The following is a 14150-nucleotide window of genomic DNA, read 5'->3' as shown; positions in this document are numbered from 1 at the left end:
GAAAGAATATCTCTTTTATTGCCCCAGTCTCCTTCAACCTTTTAACCTCTTGCCTGACAGCTTCAACGTGCTCCTTAGCCAATCTCCCCAGTTTCTAATTCTTGGGAAGGAACAACAGGTCCACATTAAGCTTATGAACTATGAACTTGGGGTCCACCCTGGGCACCTCATACGGGCTCCAAGCAAATACGTCCACATTCTGTATGAGAAACAACAGCATCTCCATTCTATCTTTATCTTTCATACTTGCACCTATCTTAAAACTCCTATCACCATCCGGCAGTATCCTTACTTTTACCAAGTCCTCAGCACTGCTAGCCCCCATTTCCCCCTAGGGTTCCTGTAATTGATATAAGGGAACCTCCTCGGTTGGTTCCTTCTGTTTGATCTCTCGGTTAACTGTGGCTACTAAACACTGCCTGGCCACTTGCTAGTTTCCCCTCACTATAGCAATACCTTACTCGGTGTAGAATTTGACTTTCACATGCAAGGTGGACGGGACTGCCTCCATTGCATGTATCCACGGCCTTCCTAGGATCACCGTATATGGAGAAAACAAAGCGACCACTATAAATGTCACAATTACTTCCTTACCTTCCATGCTCATAGGCAACGAAATCTGCCCTTCCGGGATCGCCATCCTGCCATCAAACCTGACTAGGGGTGTATCGTATTTGGAGAGATCTTCATTCTTTAGCCCAAGCCCCTTGAACAGGTCGGGGTACATCACTTCAGAACCACTCCCTGAATCTATCAATACCCTCTTCATTATAAAACTATTTATCCTAGCTATAACCACCAAAGCATTGTCGTGCAGCTAAATCGTTCCTTCTAAATCATCGTCATTGAAAGTAATGGGCTCCTGAGTGAACTTCAACTTTTTCTTGGAGGGCTGCTCGCCTGAGCAACCTTCTGCCGGCACCATGATCAGTACCCCTCTCCTCTTAGTCACTGTGGTGCCCTTGAAATGGCGTGGATGACCTTTATCACTCCCAACAGGGGTGGGAGAGGATTCCCCCAAGGTCGGGTACCCTACCTGGTATCTTGATTTCTTGGATCTGCCACAACCTCTTTCAAATACCTTGCCTTCACCAACTGCCCTAAATGATCTTTTAACACCCTGCATTGCTCGGTGGTATGCCCTTTATCTTTATGGTAAGTACAGTATAGGTTCTGATTTTTCCTTGACAGGTTACCCCCCATCTTGTTTAGCCACCAGAAGTACGGTTCATTCTTGATTCGATCCACGATCCTATGCACCGGCTCCTTGAACGTTACATTCACTTCCCCCACTTGTGCTCCCGGCTCTTGGATCCTCAAATCCTTCCGGGGCCTTGACTGAAAACCACCTTGTTGAGGATGACTTATGGCTGGGGCCTTACCTTTGTTATGCAACTGATTATCTTCTAACCGCTTGTATTCTTCAATATGCCTCATCAACTACCTCATATCCTTGGGAGGCCTCTTTGTCAATGACTCTCGCAGTTCGGTATCCTCAGGCAATTCCAATCGAAAGGTACTTGCCGTGATTTTTTTGTTGCCCCCACCGATCTTGTTGTAAAGCTCCTAGTACTGGCTAGTGTAGCTATAAAGGGTTTCCTCAGCTCCCATATTTATTGATAGCAGTGCATCCACTAGTTGCGGCACTTGGCTGCAGGTCATAAACCGGACACCGAACTCCTGAATTAGCTCAGTAAAATTGTGAATTGATCATTTCCTTGATCTATTGAACCATCTCAACGCGGTGAGCTCGAGACTCGAAGGAAATACCTTACACATTAACGCATCGTTATGAATGTGTAAAGACATCATCTGGATATAATGGCTTACGTGTTCTACCAGGTCCGTTTTTCCATCATAAGAATTGAACAAAGGCCGCGTAAATCTACTCGGCATTGGGGCCCGTTCAATGTTCCCCGAGAATGGCGATTAAGCAGCTCTTTGTAATGTTCAGCTCATAGAGTTCATAGCGGCATTCCGGGGTCGTCGTCTTTATGGGGAAATCAAGTCTCAGTCTACATACTTCGGTGACCGATCCCAATGTCGATGGGGACTGGATTGATGAGACCCCTTTCCATAGCGTTCGCCCATACTAGCTGACCTTTCTACATGCACCTTGCGATCCCTCCTTCGATGCCTACCTCTTGCTTCCAACCCCAAATCTCTTACCAACCTACGCAAACATTCAAGTTCCTCGTCTCTTTCATCAAAGCGCTTATACCCCTAAGCGCCTGATATTATCCGATGAGTTTGATACGATCTTTCTCCAAGGCCGGACTACTCTTCCTACCGCTCATGCTCCCTATCTTCATGCCTCTTTTTCCTTTTTTCTCACAAAGTAAATCCCCGAGAAGATCTCCTATAACCGCTTTCAGCATAACTCCCCCACCATCCTTCAGACATTTCCCCCACATGAGTCTTGGCAGAACCACAGTTACGTAGGAGATCCCCACAGACGGTGCCAATTGTGCATACCAAATATAGGTTAACTGGCTCTACCTATATTTGGGCTCACAATCTATTTATATTGTGGGTTTTGAGTTTCCTACTATGGGTAGTCCTTTGCTTAGAGACATAGTTACACACTCTTGTTTTTGCAAACCCTTCTCTCCCCCTCACAAAGTCGCTCCCCTTTCTCTTGATATAGTTACTCTTCTCTCTCTCTGTTTCCTCTCCAGAGTTGCCAACCCCCCGAACCTCTCACCCTATCCTCCTATTTATAGCTAGAGGTAAGTGGAGGTGTTATGATTATTTCCTAATCTCACTCGTGTGGATGGGGGTCCAATTCTATCACTTCTAAGTGGAGGTTCTATTGGAAACAATGGTAATGACATTTGAAATGGTTCCTGCCACTAGAAGGATGTTTGGCAGCGAAATTCCCCAAGGCAGTACCAGAACGCTGAGACATTGTATCCCCGAGCAATCACACTCTCGACCAAGTTAGAGTTGATCGGAAGGGGCTCACTTTTGGCATTTAAGACACAATGGCCCTATTATGGTTTTTTGGGGCTCAGACTGGACTTTGAGGCGCATTTGGACCGAGGTCATAGGTCCAACAATGATAGGGTCGGATGTTGTGTCTCAAGGCCCAACGGGCCTAAGGCCCTGCCCTATACGGTGCCACAAGGTTAAGGTCCAAGGCCCAATAGGCCCGAGGCCCTGCCCCATACAACTACAAATTTAAATGATGCCCTATTCTCTATCTTGTTAAATACAGTAAATATATATATATATATATATGTGTGTGTGTGTGTGTGTGTGTGTGTATAAATGCAAATTGGACAATGAAGAGAAATCACATTCTAACGTTTATCCCTTTTGTTGAACAAAAAGAACATCTATTCTATTTAATTATTTTCGCCTACCATTGATATTTATTTATTTATATCATCTGTTCTTCATGTATACTAATAAAGTATGGACAAAGTTTAGCTACAAAATACCTTATTCAATAAAATAAACATTACTATATATTTTAAAAATCTAATCGTTAAATTGCATGTTTTTTACGCTCTTAACACACATGTCAAATTTTTGTCAATCACTACATGATCTAGAAGCTTATATTTTATATATAATTTTAAACTACAAAAACTTATAATTTAAACAATTAATTGATGACATAGTTATTAATTTCTTATTTTCTAAAAATTTTGCAAGAATAGAAGATATAATTTAATGGTGAATTTGTCAAAATTTACCTCTAATAAAAAGATATTGAATAAAATTGTAGTATAAAATTATAACTAATTTTGTTACTAAACTTTATTTGTAAAGTATTATTCTTAACAATCATGCCCTTTTTAAGAATTTTAATAAAAGAGACCTCTTCTTGGATAGCGTCCCTTTACAGCTCACTTTTTTTCGTTCCCACTCAAATCAGGTGCATTTATAGTTGCGTTAAAAAAAAAAACAAAAAAACAAAAACAAAAAAAACAAAAAACAAAAAACAAAAGGCTTTCTAAGGCGTAGCATGTGGTCCTTGACACTTCAGTTGCTTTGGCTGAGCAAATATCCAAAATCATTGTGCCGTATTTTTAACATCAACAATGACAAATGCTTCTTCTCAAAAAAAAACAATGACAAATGCTCTTTCTCAAAAAACCAATGACAAATGCTGTTGTACAACTAATCTAACCTTTAAAAGTTACAGTAATAAATATTAAATAAATATTATTTGTGTTTAAAAAATGTCAATATGGATTTGAATTATTATTAATAATATGAATTGATTGGAATGAATTAACACCTATATGCTATATAAATTTCAACATGTGATAGATTTGAATTTTGAGTTGCTGCAACAAATTTAAATTTTTTTTTCTTTCTTTTAATTTGAAATAAAAAGATTAAAAAAAATGTTGACTTTCTCCCAAAAAAAAAATGTTGTCACGTTGATTATATTATATCTTGTTGATATATATATATTTGGGAAAAGTTAATGGAAACTTAAGGGCATTGGTTTATGAAATATTTTTAAAAAAATTTTATTGAAAAAGAAAAAATTAATTGACTTTTTTGACAAATTTTTATATTTTCCATAAAAATGGTATTAACATATTTCTAAAATGGCCTATTAACAAATGTCTTAAGGGCATTCATTAACATAACCCTATATATTTTTAACGAGAGATAGGTGCAATGGTTCTATCCATTTGTCTAATATTATCATTTTCTTAATACAAATTTTACGATAAATTCTTTATAATTTTAACCTATGACATTCGTTCATAATGATTTTTCTTTATCATTAGGCTCAAGAGACCATAAATTTCTTATTGGACAAAGAGAAATTTTACAAATTGAGCTTACTGAAACTTAGCTCAAACTCATCTTTCTTTTTTATTTTATTTTTTTGAGAAAAGCTCAAACTCATCTTATTACTACAAAAACGCATTACTTGCACTAGATAAGAATATTGATCAACATGTGTCATTATCTAGATGAGTCCAGTGCAGCTGGACACTGAACCTAGAACCTAATCCAAGTGTCTTCTAAAAAGAAAATCACACAAAAAACTTAATATATAGAAGGACATTAATTATAAGCGATTGTGTATTTTATTAGGTAAAAGTAGAACAGTTGAAAAGGTTGCTTGATGAGAGATTATGTACCCGTTTAGATTGCGCGTTTTGCGTGTCTGCATTCAGCGTTTTGGATTTTTTTTTTTTTTTTTAGCGCATGAACAGTAAAATTACAGAATTTATTGTGCAAAGAAAAAAATCACTTTTCACGCACTATAGTTGTACTATTCTTGCACTCTAGCAGCACTGTTCATGCATTTAAAAATATTAAAAATAGATTTCACGATACCATTCACACATTTAAAAATTATTTTACTATAATATTTTCAGTTTTCAATTTTTAGTTACAGCAAAAACAAGCTCGGACCATATATGACCCAAATTCCTGTTTTTGAGTCAAATACCGGGATTTCAGTTCATTTTCTCTCTCCTTTTTGTTTTTTTTTTTTTTTTTTGATACGTCCTTTTTGTTTTTTATTCATTATTATTATTATTTATTACAGTAATAATATTCAGTCCCACCCTCCACTCCTTTTTTTTAAACTCACTACCATACCAGGATTCTCTCTCTATTTCTGCAGAAGCATACCTTTTTCTTTTTCCAACGACCATGACTTTAACCTGAAAAAACCAGATTCAGAAATCAGATCCTAACTGAATATACATACATATATACATACATAGATACGAAGAGAGTGAGTGTTTGTACAACACTTGTCACCCACACATACTCATATCAATATCCATTATATGAGGGAGTATATGCTTGCGTGTGAAAGTAGCTTCTGATTCTGTTTCTGCTTTGCTAAAAAAACGCAGATATATATATATATATATATATATATGTGTGTGTGTGCGCGCATACATATGATTGGTATTGTAACTATGGGACAAAACCACATCCAAAAACAGAAACACCAGTGAGGAGTGTATTGTTGTTGTTGTTTTAGATCGGTAAGTAGCAATGGCATCGGCTACCTATGATAGGCTGAGGAAAGGGATGCTTACGCAAGTTCTTGATAATGGCAAGGTTGTGCATGATGAAGTGGACGTTACAAATCTTGGGATGCAAGATAAGAAGCTGTTGATGGAGAGTATTCTTAAGGTTACTGAGGAAGACAATGAAAAGTTCCTTAGAAGACTCAGAGACAGAACTGACAGGTAGTTTTTTTTGTTTGTTTTGGATTTGGTTTTGGTTTTTGTGTGAATTAAGATTTTTGATTTTTGTTTTAATGGCAGAGTTGGGATTGAGATTCCTAAGATTGAAGTTCGGTATGAACGTTTGTCGGTGGAGGGAGATGTGTATGTTGGGAGTAGAGCACTTCCTACTCTGCTTAATGTTACTTTGAACACAATTGAGGTATTTTTATTTTTATTTTTTTGTTTTTGTTTTTTGGAAGTGAAATTGGATTCTGGTGTAGAGTTTTGTGAGAAACACAGATAAAAATTATTGGGCTATTTTGAAATTATGACTAGAAGAATGAAAAAGTCAAAAAAAAAAAAAAAGAAGTGTTTTTAAGTTATTGTTCTGATGATTCAGTTTAAAATCTTTGACAGTTTCTTTTACCTGGTTTAAAATTTTGTCACTAAGCTTTTGATAACATTTTTTTTTTTTTTTGCCATTTCAATTTGTAACGGACAACAGAGTATTCTCGGATTGGTTCACCTTGCTCCAACGAAGAAGAGAAAAATCCAGATACTCAAAGATGTTAGTGGAATTGTTAAACCATCAAGGTATTTTTATGAAGTGCTACATGATTTACTGTTTTTTCCTTTTTTTAAAAAATTTTAAAACCCTTTTGCCCAAATATGAAAGTGAATTTTCCAAGGTAATTCTTACTGGGTGTATGTGCAAGATTCGTAAACTGATTTTTCATGCCTTGTATATGGTGAAATAGCCTTTTCTGGGTTGATAGCAAGCTTTGTGTTTGTTGCTATTGTTCTTATTTTGATTTTCTGGGATGAACTTTAACTGATAAGGCAATTCCAGGATGACCCTACTTCTGGGTCCTCCAGGTGCAGGGAAAACAACCTTGTTGCAGGCACTTGCTGGGAAACTCGACAAGGATCTGAAGGTTTGTTTCCCATTCTATTGCTTTTATATGTGTCTGAATTGAGTCAATTTGAATAATCCTTTGTGTCTAAGAATAAATTTTATGGCCTACTAATGAATGAGAGTTCTGTACAGGTATCTGGGAAAGTCACCTACTGTGGTCATGAATTCCATGAATTTGTTCCTCAAAGAACTTGTGCTTATATTGGTCAACTTGATCTTCACCATGGAGAAATGACTGTGAGAGAGACACTGGATTTCTCGGGACGCTGTCTAGGGGTTGGCACAAGGTATCAGATGTTGGTGGAACTCTCAAGAAGAGAGAAAGAAGCAGGAATTAAGCCCGATCCTGAGATTGATGCATTCATGAAGAACACTGCAATGGCAGGCCAAAAGACTAGTTTGGTTACTGATTATATTCTCAAGGTTTGCTGTCTCTATTTCATGTTGCTAAGTTTTTTTTTTTTTTTTAATACTTAACAAGCAATTTAAAATAGCTGACCTTTAAGAATATTTAACAGATACTTGAACTGGATATTTGTGCTGATATTATGGTTGGAGATGAAATGAGAAGGGGTATCTCTGGTGGACAAAAGAAGCGTGTGACTACTGGTACGTATTTTGGACAAGCTTAAGTTGTTTATCATGATTCATGAAATTAGGAGTCATTAATCTTACACAAAAGAATAATGTATCCGGTTCACGTTCTTGTTTCTAGTATGTAAGCATTTGTAATGATTCATTACCAATTTTGATTGTTATTATAATTTGGTGCAGGGGAGATGTTGGTTGGACCGGCAAAGGCTCTTTTAATGGATGAAATATCGACAGGGTTGGACAGTTCTACCACTTTTCAGATTTGCAAGTACATGAGGCAAATGGTTCATATTATGGATGTGACTATGGTCATTTCTCTTCTACAGCCAGCACCAGAGACATTTGGTCTTTTTGATGACATTATCTTACTTTCAGAAGGACAGGTAGTCTACCAAGGTCCAAGAGAAAATATCCTCGAGTTCTTTGAGCACGTGGGTTTCAAATGCCCCGATAGGAAAGGAGTTGCTGACTTTTTACAAGAAGTAACATCCAAGAAGGATCAAGAACAATATTGGTTCAAGAAGAACCACCCTTACAGATACATTTCAGTTTCTGAATTTGCCCAGGCCTTCGGTTCTTTTCACATAGGCCAACAGCTTGCAGCTGATCTTAGTATTCCTTATGATAAATCTAGAGTGCACCCAGCTGCACTGGTGACAGAGAAGTATGGTATTTCAAATTGGGAACTATTCAGGGCTTGCTTTTCAAGGGAATGGCTGCTAATGAAGCGTAATTCTTTTGTTTATATATTCAAGACTACTCAGATAACAATCATGTCCTTGATTGCCTTGACAGTTTTCCTTTGGACAGAAATGCCAGTGGGAACTGTTGCAGATGGAGGAAAATTTTTTGGAGCACTATTTTTCAGTCTGATTAATGTGATGTTCAATGGGATGGCTGAATTGGCAATGACTGTTATCAGGCTTCCTGTCTTTTATAAACAAAGGGATTTCCTGTTCTATCCTGCATGGGCTTTTGGCTTACCCATTTGGGTCCTCAGGATCCCTCTATCATTCATGGAATCAGGAATATGGATCATTCTTACCTACTACACAATTGGATTTGCTCCATCTGCTAGCAGGTAAATAAGATTTTAAAATTTTGTCCCCGGCAATTGATATGCTGCTTAGTACTTACCAGTCGTTGGAATTGTATGTTTCAAACTTATGGGTTTATTAGTCTATGATTCTTTCATTGACACATTTCTTCCCTTATTACTTCAGGTTTTTCCGACAGTTCTTGGCATTCTTTGGCATACATCAAATGGCATTGTCCCTCTTTCGGTTCATTGCTGCAGTTGGAAGAACACAAGTTGTTGCAAATACGCTGGGTACCTTCACATTGCTTTTGGTTTTTGTGCTTGGAGGATTCATCGTCGCCAAAAGTAATTCATCTCTTTCCAATCCAGCTGTCAGTGTATTTCAATGTTGATTTATTTGATTAAAAAAAATGACTCCTCTTTAACTTTTTGGCCTGCAGATGACATTGAGCCATGGATGATATGGGGCTACTATATTTCTCCTATGATGTACGGACAAAATGCCATAGTGATTAATGAATTTCTTGATAAAAGATGGAGTGCGGTAAGATATCTTCATAGTTTAATTGTTTTCATATGTAAATTTCAGATTTGCATCCACTTTCCATACTTGCATATGCAAATTGAAGCTCAAATTATGCATTTTCAACACCATAAGCCATCATGGAAATTTATCAAAATTTATCTATTGCAGCCCAATATTGACCCTAGATATAATGCACCAACAGTTGGAACGGTCCTTCTCAAGTCCAGAGGTTTCTATACCGAAGAATATTGGTTCTGGATTTGTATTGGAGCACTTTTTGGATTTTCTCTTCTCTTCAATGTGTTATTTATTGCAGCATTGACTTACCTGAATCGTAAGTGATCTTATCTCATTCCTACTCAGAGTTTCTTCTATAGGGACATGAAATTTCAGAGTTAAAAAATGCTTGTGTGAAAAATGAATTTCAGCTCTGGGTGATTCAAAAGCCGTCATTGCGGATGATGAAAATGACAAGAAGAATAAATATTCATCCTCCAGACAACATGGAACAGAAGGTTTATCTTTGACCTTTCTCCTTCAATTTTCATGATTTCCTAATTTCAATGTTTTTACTGATATTTAGTCAAAATTAACTCATATAGTGGCAACAGTAATTCTATTTCAATTAGAGAGATCAAAATTTAACATGTTGTTTTGTAACAACCACAATATTATCTTGAAGAAGCTTGCATTAGCTTGATGGTTTATCACATCTCCGCACAAAATACAGTTCACTATGCGACCGTGAGTTTAGTTGTAACACCTTTAAGCAAGAGAGGTGGTGGGTTTAATGCAGTTACACAACATTAGAAATTAGAACAACAGAAAACCTGATGCATTTTTCACAGATGGTTTTCTACTTATTACTTATAACTAATGATGGTTTTTTACTTATTAAAACAGAAAAATCTTTTAACTTGAAGAAATATTCCTAACTGCATCAATGAATTTTTGCCTTCTCCTAGAGATGGAAGATAACGCAAAAAATGGGCTAAAATATGTCACATGACTTTAAATTTTTAGAAGAAGAATCAACAAAAGAAACAAGCATGCATGCTTGTTTCAGTGGTTAAATGAAGCTGTCTTCTTCTAGATGCCTGAACATTTGTGAAACAATTACAGGTATTGATATGGCTGTGAGAACTTCTTCAGATATTGTTGGTGCTTCACATAGTGCTCCAAAAAGGGGAATGGTTTTGCCCTTCCAACCCCTTTCACTTGCCTTTAACCATGTGAATTACCACGTGGATATGCCTGCTGTAAGTAACCTATTTTTAAATGTTCTGGTAAATTAATTTAGGCTTTCATTCACATTGTTGAATGTCAAATGTCACTTTAAGTTCTTTTCAAACTTTTAGTATACCTACCAAATGCTTATGTAAATTTTGGTCTTTCATACCAGGCAATGAAGACTCAAGGAGTTGAAGAAGATCGTCTTCAACTGCTACGAGATGTTTGTGGTGCTTTCAGACCAGGAATATTGACGGCACTAGTGGGTGTCAGTGGTGCTGGGAAGACAACCCTTATGGATGTGTTAGCCGGAAGAAAGACCAGTGGATACATTGAAGGAACCATCAACATCTCTGGTTACCCTAAGAACCAAGCAACCTTTGCTCGGGTTAGTGGTTACTGCGAACAGAATGACATTCATTCACCAAATGTTACTGTCTATGAATCTCTCCTATATTCAGCTTGGCTCCGTCTCTCTTCAGATGTAAAGACACAAACACGAAAGGTATGTTGCATGGTCTTCTAGAATCATCTTTCTAGACCTCTGTACATATTCATTTGTTTCTAAACACCCTGTCTGGATTCCTATTGCTTAAGGATCCAAGTTCTAAGTGTGTGTTTTAATTTGTATATATATATATATATATATATTTTTTTTTTTGGTATAGATGTTTGTAGATGAAGTTATGGAGTTGGTTGAGCTTAAACCAATAAGAGACGCTCTAGTTGGCCTTCCAGGAGTTGATGGTCTTTCAACAGAACAAAGGAAGAGGCTGACAATAGCTGTGGAGCTTGTTGCTAACCCCTCTATCATCTTCATGGACGAACCAACATCTGGTCTTGATGCCAGAGCTGCGGCTATTGTTATGCGTACTGTGAGAAATACAGTGGATACTGGGAGAACTGTTGTATGCACAATCCACCAGCCTAGCATAGACATTTTTGAAGCTTTTGATGAGGTGCAGCTCACTTTTCTTAATTTTGTTAAAGTTTTTCACTTACATGTTTCTTATGTATCTATGTTGCAATATGTTTGTGGCTCTTGTAGCTACTGCTGATGAAAAGTGGAGGACAAGTCATTTATGCTGGACCTCTCGGTCGTTATTCTCAGAAGTTGATAGAATATTTTGAAGTGAGTATCTTTTTTCATGCTTTTTTTTTTATGTTTGCTTCATCAAATGATAAGAGTTTTTCCATATCTCTAATGTCTATACATATGCTCTTCATTTACACTTCAACCGATTGTGCTATCTCTTGGGATTGACCAGCAGGTATTTTGCTAGCTATTGATTAATATCTATCTATGCCAGGCTGTCCGAGGAGTTACTAAGATTAGGGATGGTTATAATCCTGCCACATGGATGCTTGAAGTCACTGCTCCTACAGTTGAGACTCATCTTAATGTGGATTTTGCTGACATTTATGCCAATTCCTCACTTTGTCTGTAAGTTATAATTATTTTGATAATAAGTTTTTTCCTTCGTTCTCGGTATTTCAGGTACTGTGATTCTAATTTCTTTCAACACTCTTTCAGGAGTAATCAGGAACTTATCAAAGAGCTAAGTACTCCAGTGCCAGGCTCCAACGACCTCTACTTCCCAACCAAATACTCTCAACCATTCAGTGTTCAGTGCAAAGCTTGTTTTTGGAAACAACATTGGTCTTATTGGAGAAACCCTCAGTACAATGCCATCCGGTTCTTCATGACAATAGTCATTGGTGTATTATTTGGTCTAATCTTCTGGAAGAAGGGACAAAAGACGTAAGTCTTGAACTTTTTCTTGAATTGATTATTTTAGTTTTCTATTGTTTAAAGGGTTGCATGAAATGTAGACTGGGATCTATTTGATTAAAGCACTAATGCTCAATCTTAATTTTCATTGGTACTTTTATCAGATGTCAACTCTAATTGTTTTTTTAACAGGGCCAAACAACAAGACTTGATGAATCTTTTGGGAGCCATGTATGCTGCTGTGTTTTTCCTTGGAGCCACAAATGCTTCTACGGTGCAGTCTGTTGTTGCCATTGAGAGGACAGTTTTCTACCGTGAAAGAGCAGCTGGGATGTATTCTGCATTGCCTTATGCATTTTCTCAGGTAACTCAAATGCAATTTGTCTCTTTCTAGTAGGACTGTAATTCCAAATTAACAACTGAATGTATCTTGCCATCAAGAAAACTTAATTTCTTTTTTGTTGAGAATCAAGAAAATTTAATTTGAAATATGTAATTCTATTACAGAAGTATGCTATTTTATACTGGGCTAAGGCACTATCCTAATTATGCAGGTGGCTATTGAGACAATTTATATTGCAATTCAAACTCTTGCTTACACACTTCTCCTTTACTCTATGATTGGGTTTGAGTGGAAGGCAACGAAGTTCCTGTGGTTCTATTACTACATATTTACATGCTTTGTCTACTTCACATTGTACGGGATGATGGTTGTTGCACTGACGCCAGGCCACCAAATTGCTGCCATTTGTATGTCATTCTTCCTCAGTTTTTGGAATTTGTTCTCCGGTTTCCTCCTTCCCTGGCCGGTAAGTTATTCTAACTCAATATATGTTAAATTCAAGCACTCGGTTATGTCATTATAATCTACTCTCTCTTTGCATACAAAACTCACTATTGCCTACACATTACAGCAAATCCCAATATGGTGGAGGTGGTACTACTGGGCTTCTCCTGTGGCTTGGACACTATATGGTCTTATAACCTCTCAAGTTGGTGACAAAAATGCTTCACTTGAGATACCTGAAGCAGGTAACATGCCATTGAAAGAGTACCTCAAAGTAAGCTTGGGTTTCAAATATGACTTCCTTCCAGTTGTTGCAGTGGCCCATCTTGGCTTTGTTCTCCTCTTCTTCTTTGCGTTTGCCTATGGCATCAAGTTCCTCAACTTCCAAAGGAGATAACTTGCTTGAGTTATACACACACTAGTCTAACAGTATGTTTGGGAGTTTGTAAAGGAATGAAATAGGTAAATTTTGAAGGAAAGGAATACATTGTTCTTTTTCTAGTATTCTTTGGAGTTTATAAGGGAGGATAGGAAATGAAATAAATTATATATTTCTTACTCTTATGCTCATTATGTATTATTTGTATTTATAGAAACAAGGATAAAAACATAATTCTTTCTCAACCAATGAGGGGAGTTAATGGTTTACTTCACTTTTGAGTGGAAGGCTTATGATGGAATGGTCCATCCTAGTCGTTTCGTTTCTTCCTTCTGAACTCCCTGTATTATGTCTTATTTCTTTTCCTTCCTCATACAGTAGGAAAGCAGTTGTGTAAAACAGTGGGAAGCAAAATGGCTACCTCCTTTTTTCTTTTTCTTTTTTGTAATGTATATATTTTTTTTTCCATCTCGTGTATTTGTATTCTTTTCTCTGGCTGTCAATAGAAGTTGCTATTGTTCATTCATTTGTCCTGCAGTATAAATAGAACCACTAAAATGATTTGGTGCAAATAGAACATTATATTCTTAATTTACTGTCACATATTCTTGTATGGCTTTGATAAATTCAGTTGGTTCCCTTTCGTTTTATTTTCTTGATGATTTTTCCGTTCCATGGAAAGCTGACACTTCACTTTTGAAGTGTTTAAATGCAGAAAGAGGTGTGACACAACTCCCCTGAATCTTAGTAGTAGGGACAACAATATTGCCTTTCATTTCTTTT

General features: G+C 36.9%; 1 protein-coding gene across 1 annotated transcript; it reads left to right on the top strand.

Annotated features, from left to right (window-relative positions):
• Positions 1-5563: 5563 nt before the first annotated feature.
• LOC126692074 (ABC transporter G family member 34-like) lies at positions 5564-13838 on the top strand. Its single transcript, XM_050387496.1, has 20 exons — positions 5564-6185; positions 6264-6384; positions 6670-6758; positions 7015-7099; positions 7213-7503; positions 7599-7689; positions 7855-8755; positions 8898-9058; positions 9154-9257; positions 9408-9573; positions 9668-9754; positions 10362-10498; positions 10642-10974; positions 11138-11428; positions 11518-11601; positions 11780-11913; positions 12004-12231; positions 12394-12565; positions 12756-13010; positions 13116-13838. The coding sequence occupies exons 1-20, from the start codon at positions 5989-5991 to the stop codon at positions 13383-13385; spliced, it is 4197 nt and encodes a 1398-aa protein (XP_050243453.1). The 5' UTR covers positions 5564-5988; the 3' UTR covers positions 13386-13838.
• Positions 13839-14150: the final 312 nt, after the last annotated feature.

Source organism: Quercus robur, chromosome 7 (assembly GCF_932294415.1).
Source record: "Quercus robur chromosome 7, dhQueRobu3.1, whole genome shotgun sequence".
Taxonomy (NCBI): Eukaryota; Viridiplantae; Streptophyta; class Magnoliopsida; order Fagales; family Fagaceae; genus Quercus; species Quercus robur.
This window is presented reverse-complemented; position numbering and strand designations above follow the sequence as displayed.

Excerpts from the sequence above, each read along its gene's own strand:
- LOC126692074 (XM_050387496.1), top strand. The coding sequence starts at position 5,989 with ATGGCATCGGCTACCTATGATAGGCTGAGGAAAGGGATGCTTACGCAA. Across the intron at positions 6,759-7,014 it reads GGAATTGTTAAACCATCAAG|GATGACCCTACTTCTGGGTC; the intron begins GTATTTTTATGA and ends AGGCAATTCCAG. Across the intron at positions 9,574-9,667 it reads AGCATTGACTTACCTGAATC|CTCTGGGTGATTCAAAAGCC; the intron begins GTAAGTGATCTT and ends AATGAATTTCAG.